Genomic DNA, 8,075 nt, shown 5'->3' with positions numbered 1-8,075 from the left:
GTATATATTTTGTAGACGCTATACCCAATTTGGTTATCCACTGGGCTCCACTGGAATCACGGGTTATGATTCAAAATAGAACCCGCCCTCGCCTACCAACAACATCAGGAATTTATAGGGATTACCCTACTAGTCATGATGATACCGCTATGTTCCCTCCGAGGCCCTTACACTTTGAAATTAACCAAGAGAAAGGAAACAGTTCTAACAATGCTATACAACGCCCTCATCCGCACCCACCACATTACCTCCCGCAAGAAGGTTGCTGCGCTGAAACAAGCTGCATCCGCTCATAATTGCTTTGCCCTCCTTCGCTCTGGTGGCATTCCTGGAATCATGTATGTTGAATCCCACGAGAAAGATGCTGTTGAGGCATGGGTGAGCGTGGTGCGCAATCTGAGATATAAGGATTTCCAGCTTGTGGCTAGGCCTGGACTTCTAGAACAAGATCTTCAGAATCGGGATGAGAATGGGAAACAGCGGGATGGTAAGAAAAACAATGGACAAGAGCAAAGGGGGGGCGATTCTGTCGCTGGTCTAGAAGAGGTAGAGACAGTGAAGGAGTTCGGAAGTATAATGGAAGATCGCGGTGTTTGGAGATGGTGGAGGAAGGGGATGGGATATGTGAATTGATTGACGATTTACACTGTGCTATTGGGGCTAAAACTCATTAATAATCTACAGCACATATTCTGCAGAGCTCTTGCGAGTGATGTGGCCTGGATTGAAGCAATCTACTTCTTATCATACAGTCCGAGATGTCCGAAGAGCGATCGCAACGCAGGTGCATAGGGTTGGTTGTATTCATACGACCAGTTACGCTGTCCAATATGGATCTTCGGGATGTGTTACCGCATTATTAATCAAGATCTCCTCTTTTAAAGTATGCAATGGTCTTGAAGCTATTTGCAGAAGGTTAAGTACTCAATGTCACCTCGGTCGCTACCGCTCGTGGGATCCTGTTATCGGGTTATTCCCTGGTAATTTAGCAAGAGGCCCATGCTGTCCCAATTGCTCCAACGGTGGAGGTACATCCAAAGAATGTGTAATTGGAGCCAGTGCCCTTGTTTGGTTGTTTGTGATCGAACATTCCGGATCGTTTAGCCCATCCAGGCCCGTACATGTCGCCATAGCGTTCTGCAGTGCGTTCTGGTCTGTCCAGCCGTTGAGAAAGTCTCCATGCAGACCATATCCTGTTGGGTCGCCCATAGCGTACACCCAATTCTCATGGTCTGGAAACGGCTCCGTGTTGAAGAAAAATTCCATAAATATCGAATACACAGCCACCGGATGGGTCTCCGGGCAAACACCCTGATTATAATCCCCAACCGCGGGATAGGCCATCTAATTCAACGTCAGGCCAGAACATGTCATAATCGTCGATGCTTTACTCACGTGGCTCTGGTGGTCTGGACTATCGAGAGCTTTCCCATCCCAGCATGAGGGAAAAAATACTTGCGATCTCAATTTCAGACATGGTTGCTGGGGAAGATGTTTTGTTTCGCTTGAAGTTCCATCATCCTTTATACACATGTGGGAGATGGCCCGCTGTGCGAAGTTCGTCTCGTTATACGTTCTATGACAGCATCAACCCTGCTGCACCTTGAATGACTCGATCCAAAAGCGTCTTACCGGAGAAATAAATCCCCAGCAACCATGCGCAGCCCGGGGGGTGGCGCCAGCGGGTATTCTGCATCATCGCAAGATGTTGCGTTGGGGGAATAATCGCATGCTCTACTGAAATAATATATTGCCTGGCTTGCTATGTCAGTTGCCGTCCAGAATATTCTTCATCATAGTTTACAACATACGCTGTTCTCAAATTTGATTGTTTCAAACCCATCTCGCGTCTGATGATATAATTGTGGGATCCAGTAATTGCTCCGGTCTAGCGCAACCTCACAGGTTGTGTCGTTGGCATTTTTAGCAGTCTCGGTTGTCATCAGCCTCTGAAAAGCCGTGCCCCCTACAACGACGTGCGTGTGTGAGGAAGGCTTTCCCGGAGATATGATCGGATCAGACCGTTGGGTTGTTAATGGTAAACAGCTGAAAGTGAATAGGCTGTCCGTCGGACCAGAAGTGCTCGCAGCTGACTGGCATAATGTGAGCGACAAGATCGCTGCGATGCCACATCTTTTGCAACCCGTTAATACCATCATGGCGTGGGTGGAGATATGGCAAGGATGGCAAGAGGCCGTTTATTGTTTCTCAAATTGAAGCAGTTGCCCCTCCTTTCCCTTATGTGTCATCTTCAGGCATGTTTGTTGGATACCGAAGCCCAAATATGCTGCCATGCCAGTCGAAACCTTGATATCCACCCAGTTTAACAAGAATGAGGTGAGGTCGGTTGAGAATGCACGTGTCCCCTAAATGCAGGTTGGATTCCACCATGATTTATTATAATGAAATAGGACAGTCTATCTGATTTACATGTAATGCTAGCCCGTGTGTAAACCCAGTAACGCCGGTCATACTCCATAAAATATGCATTATACAGATTCATTTGAGCCGGAAGACTCAGAATGCTCTGTTGGAGGCCAATCAGGGGCCGGATAACTCAGAAGTTTGCAGACGTCCTAATGGCTTCGTTAATAAAGTCGTATGCCGATGTAAAGGTGCAACACAAACCTTTCGCCGCCGCCGGAAGTCATGATAGATACTCTTCCACACCTCTCGATCACGGCACCCACTTTCTTGGGGTGTGCCGGGGTTGTGTTTACACTTGGGCAACATTTCAGCCAGCAACTTCTGCGGCCACAGAACCCACGGTTTAGGCAAAGGCCAATCTGAGAAATGCACAAGTTTGGCTTCTGCTAGCGCTTTATCCGGATCCCAGACCTCATAGTCATTTCCCAGGAAATTTCTGTGATCCTCAATGCGGAATTCGCCACTCACTAAGCCATACTGGCGATGTGGAAGCACGGTGGCGGAATCGGCATAACGTTCGTTCAATAACTCCATATCGTATCGATGTGTCGATGATGCATTGACCGTTTTTTGTCCGTATATAGCCGGAAGCGCCGCCTCCATCAGAGCATTATATTCATTGTAGGACGGTTCGATTACAATCAGCAGAGATGACAGTTGTTTGGTATCCGGAAGCTCCCAATACGCCCGTGGCATCGCAACCTTGGTCGGAGGAAGGAAAAATAGCTCATCCATGTTCTGCAGAACGTTGGCGTCGGAGTCGAGGTGAATTATCCGATCGTACTCGCTCTCGCCGAAGGCAAGTAATTTAGAGATACTCTTATCCCATGACTCGCCGGATCCTATCAAGGAATATAAATCTTATTAGCCCTTGCTTTTACCTCGTTGGTTTTTTGCTGCCACAACACACCTGCCCCCGGTTTGATGGTCTCCAAGCTGATGGGAATCAGCATCACATTGTATTTATCTCTTGCCATCGCCAACAACTGGCTATCCCTATCGCGCTCGCTTTCGACACTGACATCCCAATCTTCAGGGAAGAATAATACCCGTTGTGCCCGACTTCCTAGCCGTTGCAGGGCTTCGAATACCATGAGGGCGTTGCACAGATAGGCGCTAGAGGTCGCATACTGGCTGTAGGCATAACGGGACCAGTCCACCAAATCGTAATTTATGTGAGGCAGTGCCGGAGGTTGGGGACGTTCCCGTCGGAGCCATAAAATAAAAAGGACGAGGAAGGCGAAAACCACCCATACCCGAATGCGTCGCAGTTGCCGCTTGGCGATTGCCAGGCATGGTTCGTCAGGGATATCGAAGAAGTCATCTTCGGAGGATTGGGAGCCTCTGCGGTGAGGGAGTCTCGGCACCTTCTTAATCGCCATTTTTAGTGGTGCAGTTGAGCGAAACAGGGAGCCATTGCTGTATTCAGATACAAAGGTTGCATATACTCCAAGGAGAAGTTTGGACGCGCGTCCGTACTTGTTCTGATTGTTGAATCGGCGGATCGCAGTCCACATCGGCGCACGTGATCGCTGCGATCCGATTGAACATGGTTTGTCTTAAATATTGTAGTTTCATCCGTGTACAATCTATGGTTCTGTATTACAAAATACATATTCATACATTCAATAGGCAATACATGCCAAGCCTCTTCACTGCGTCTTCACTAAGCGCGCTACTGGACCCCGTCAAGTCGCGCTTGAATTGTTTCCTCGTCAAATTGTCCGTGCTCCCCGACATAATGGCGAAGTGCTTCCAGAGTCATCAGTCGCCGTGGCGCTTTCCGCCCAGTCAGCAGCTCAAACTGAGCGATGGCCTGTTCAATGACGTTGTCGAGTCCATCTACCAGAACCCATGGCCGTCCAGTCTCACTGCGGAAGCGACGCATTTGGCGTAAGAGTGGGGTTTCCAAGGGTTTGTATGCAAACTATGTCCAGAGTCAGTATCAACCAGTAATTAGTAGAGTTGCAGAGGGGTGGAAGAGGAGAATAATGGAGAACGGGGAGGGAGAGGAAGACCTACCTCTAAGACCACCCCACCAGTAGGGCTCTCAAGCCATTGCATCGGCATCTCGAAGTTTGCTGGAGGTTCATCTTGGTCCGGGTCGGCAGGTACACAGGACGCAATCAAGCATGGATGACAAGTATCTGACGGCCACTCATCTTGCAATGACTTCAGCACATGTACCACTTTTGTAGAGCCAACCTGTGATGCAGCCCATGAATTAAAGTGACGGGCTACATTCTCAGCGCGGGACAAGGTGCGGTTGTATATGAAGATCTTTCGGCATCCAAGACGAAGCATGGCATAAATGGCAGCACGCCCCATGCCGCCCGCTCCAATTACCAACCCAGCCGTCTTCAACGGACTAATGGCATTACGCGGGGAAAGATTGCGATTCATGCAGGTCATGATTCCAACCCAATCGGTATTCTCACCGTACCAGCCCAGTACGGGCCCCGCCTGATTGCGACGGCTAGCCTGCTCTTGCAGAGGGAACATCGTCCCATCGGCGCGCGCCCGCAAAGGCATAATCGTGTTAATCGCTCCAATTGCCTCTGCGTGTCGACTTTTCGAGGAGAGCTTCTGGAAAATTTGCACCCTCCATGGTTGGACAACACTAGCACCTCCGAAATGCGGGTCTCGGCCCAGCTTGTCTAAAGCCGTGAGAGAGGGAGATTCGGGAATACTGTAGGTGTGGCTCATGCCACAGTGGCGGAAAGCAGCATTGTACATAGCTGGTGAGAGACTGTAGGCCACGCTAGCCCCAAGAATATAAAACTGCAGAGGATCCAGCACATAACTTTGAAACAACGCCTGCACCGCATCGCGTGAAGTAATCAGAGGATCTGCTCTATTGCCCGTGGGGCGCTTAATCGCCGGGTGAGTGACCGAAGTGAGTGTTGAATTGAACACCTGGGATGTTCGTCCAAGGCTGCCTACGTTGTAGGCGATGATAGGCGGATGGTCGCCCGGTAGAGACTGGATTTTGTTTATAAATTTGGCGACAGCCGCATTATCTTCGCGCTCCGCTGCTACTCTGAGAATGCGAACCAGTTGACAACCGAGCTTTTCGGCTTCAAGGTAAAGAGACAGGCACGATTCGTCATCCCACATTACACTGGACGAAGGTTTGAATATATGCTGGCCAATTATCTTGGTCATGCCCCTATTACGACTGGTTTCGACTAACAACGATTTGTCTTGGTCGAGGTCTATCGCCAGGTATTCTACCGCTAGTCGCAAGCCGTGTTCCGCAATCTCGAAATAGAGGCTGCGCAGCTGTGCCGGGGAGAGCGTACCACTGTCAATCCCGGAGGTCGAAGCGTCGATTGAGAAGATAATCGGGGCGCGGGCACTCCTGCGAAGTAAAGAAATCTGCTTGCTCACGGTACTCGCCATTTCTGTATCCCAACGATCCACACAAAGCTCAATGGCGTCGCCCCCTGATTCAAGCTCGCACAAATCAACGCCCTCCTGAAGCATTTCAGAGGATCGAACGAAGATAGCATGTGTGAAGGAACGGTTTTCAGGAGGGGTTTCCAGTAGTACGAAGGGGGAGTCATAACTCGAATGGTTGACATCTGCACCAGTAATAAAACGTACAAATCGAGTGAAGTCCTCTTTGGCTTCTTTGAGCTTGAACGAATACCCAGCTGATCGACGGTCAGGTGTTACTTCGTCGAGTTGAGCTAACACGCTGGAACGGTCCTCGATATTATAGAACTCAAAATTCGAGCACATACGATGCAGGGGGTCTCCTTCACAAAGCAACTTAACAGCCTGATCTTCCAATCCTAGGAGAGTTTGAATGCGGGCCATATCACGAACCACATACACCACAAGATTGGTCACGGAATACAGACGAAGGTACTCCTGCACAGGACGAGTAAGACTCCCCAGGCCGCATTCGATTACGCAGCGCGATCGATGTTTGTCGAGCATCATCTTAAGAATCTCGATATCACGCTTCTGGAACTCCTGGCTCCCAAAGCGCTTAAGGTACTCATGTCGCGTGAGCCCAGTAACTTGCTTGAAATAGTGATCCTCAGTAATGAAGCGTCGTTTCAACGCCGTTGCCGCAACAAAGCCCAACGAACGCTTTCCGCAGCCTCGGATCCCAACCAGTACCAAGGAAGCATCGGGATTGAGGTTACGGTGACACTCGCGGCCTAAGGTCTGAGACATCGTGCCGACAGATGATGCCTGTTAGGCTTGTATATTTGTTGGTAGACTAAATTAGGAACCCACTGGAAGATGAACTGTAAACGGACGTCTGGCAATCCTAACTATTTTCAACGAACAATCATAAGCGGAACCATGATTCAGCTGGGGAGCAGGTTGGCTTAAGATGGTGACCTGAATCCACTACACGAGCTGGATAACGAGATAAGGATGTAGTAGATAATCGGGGCGCATATGCCTTGAGACGATGCAACGATTCACAGTGACCATGCTGTGACTGTGGAAGGAGCCCGTTGCACAGGTGCAGTAGTTGGTGGATATAGCAGCTCCAGAGATTACTCAGTTAGCACTAAGATCGGTCTAAGTGATCGGGTATATCAATACTGATGCGGCAGAGTGTAGAGCTTTGTCGAACGTCACCGCCTTCCCCCAGAACTTCCGGCAAAGGTCTTAGCCGACTCAATCAGGACTCTGATATCACAATCCCAGTTTTCGAGCTCAGTTAAGTATGTGGCTAAACCAGTCCAGAGCTTAAAGGTGCTATTAATCCGACCTCGAGATCTACAGCGGGCACAGCACTATATTCGTGAATTTTTTCCTTCTTCGTCCTCGATAACTAGCTTGAATAATTTGGATTCATTCTTAGGCGTATTCTATTTTGAGAACTGCATGTCTCGCTCGCCATATTCGTAATTTGGTGGGCTTACAATGCCTATTTCAAATCCAGACATTGGATGATTACCGATTCGGGATGCCGTGGCTATGTTGAGTTTAAATCCTTATGGCCCAAATGGCAATCGTCCAATGAGTGATGGATGGTGGTGCTCTATATACTAGTAGATCGCTTATTTCGTACCGTCAAGACAACCACCTGAGTTGTGGGGATTTATAATCCCCACCACTTATACTCCGTGTGTAGTACATATGGAAGAGAAAGATCACCGATTATCGGCAGTTGGAGCGGCCCTTCTTCCTGGTGCAGGACAATCGGGAAATTCCCCGGATAATGTGGCGAAAGGCGCTCTGGATTAGGGGACGGTAGACATTCCAAACCCGTCGTCTTAATCATCAGTAGATATAAAGAATAGTTAAGGATAAACAACAACCCCCATGAGTGAGGCCCCTGATTTTTATTTTTTTTTTATTTGTGAATTTTTTTTATTTACTGTGGGGAAAAGAGAGAGAGAGAGAAAAATAAATAAATAATAATAATTAAAAGACACAGCAATCGTGGGGACTTCATGTGGGGAGAGTAATATCCAGGCTGTCCTGATCAGGAATAGCTCGCAATCCTCCATTGGTATCGGAAGGGTACCGTCGGAAGGGAATCCGTCTCTCAATATCCATCGTTCAATCCACTTCCCGATATTCGCCCCGACGTCTGTCTTTACAAGAGCCGTTGACCACTTCCTGCCTCGGGATGGGTCTGGCCATTTTCGTCTTAGATCTGGAGGGACCAAGGA

The 8,075-nt window shown here is 48.8% G+C and overlaps 3 protein-coding genes across 3 annotated transcripts; 1 reads left to right on the top strand and 2 right to left on the bottom strand.

Moving 5' to 3' along the window:
* Positions 1–210: 210 nt before the first annotated feature.
* On the top strand, positions 211–633 carry ABOM_009916 (uncharacterized protein; the record flags this gene model as incomplete). Its single annotated transcript, XM_022537044.1, has 1 exon — positions 211–633. The coding sequence occupies one exon, from the start codon at positions 211–213 to the stop codon at positions 631–633; it is 423 nt and encodes a 140-aa protein (XP_022385073.1).
* A 309-nt stretch (positions 634–942) lies between these two features.
* Positions 943–3,809, bottom strand: ABOM_009915 (glucose N-acetyltransferase 1; the record flags this gene model as incomplete). The annotated part of the gene is made up of 7 exons (XM_022537043.1): positions 943–1,344; positions 1,396–1,576; positions 1,633–1,754; positions 1,812–2,093; positions 2,496–2,576; positions 2,629–3,269; positions 3,338–3,809. The coding sequence occupies 7 exons, from the start codon at positions 3,807–3,809 to the stop codon at positions 943–945; spliced, it is 2,181 nt and encodes a 726-aa protein (XP_022385076.1).
* A 293-nt stretch (positions 3,810–4,102) lies between these two features.
* ABOM_009914 (repressor protein) lies at positions 4,103–6,633 on the bottom strand (the record flags this gene model as incomplete). Its single annotated transcript, XM_022537042.1, has 2 exons — positions 4,103–4,354; positions 4,450–6,633. Coding segments are annotated over 2 exons (2,436 nt in total), but the record flags the coding sequence as incomplete, so codon positions are not given.
* Positions 6,634–8,075: the final 1,442 nt, after the last annotated feature.

Source organism: Aspergillus bombycis (assembly GCF_001792695.1).
Source record: "Aspergillus bombycis strain NRRL26010 chromosome Unknown contig00114, whole genome shotgun sequence".
NCBI lineage: Eukaryota > Fungi > Ascomycota > Eurotiomycetes > Eurotiales > Aspergillaceae > Aspergillus > Aspergillus bombycis.
Note: the sequence above shows the minus strand (reverse complement) of the source record. Positions and strands in the feature narration are given on the sequence as shown.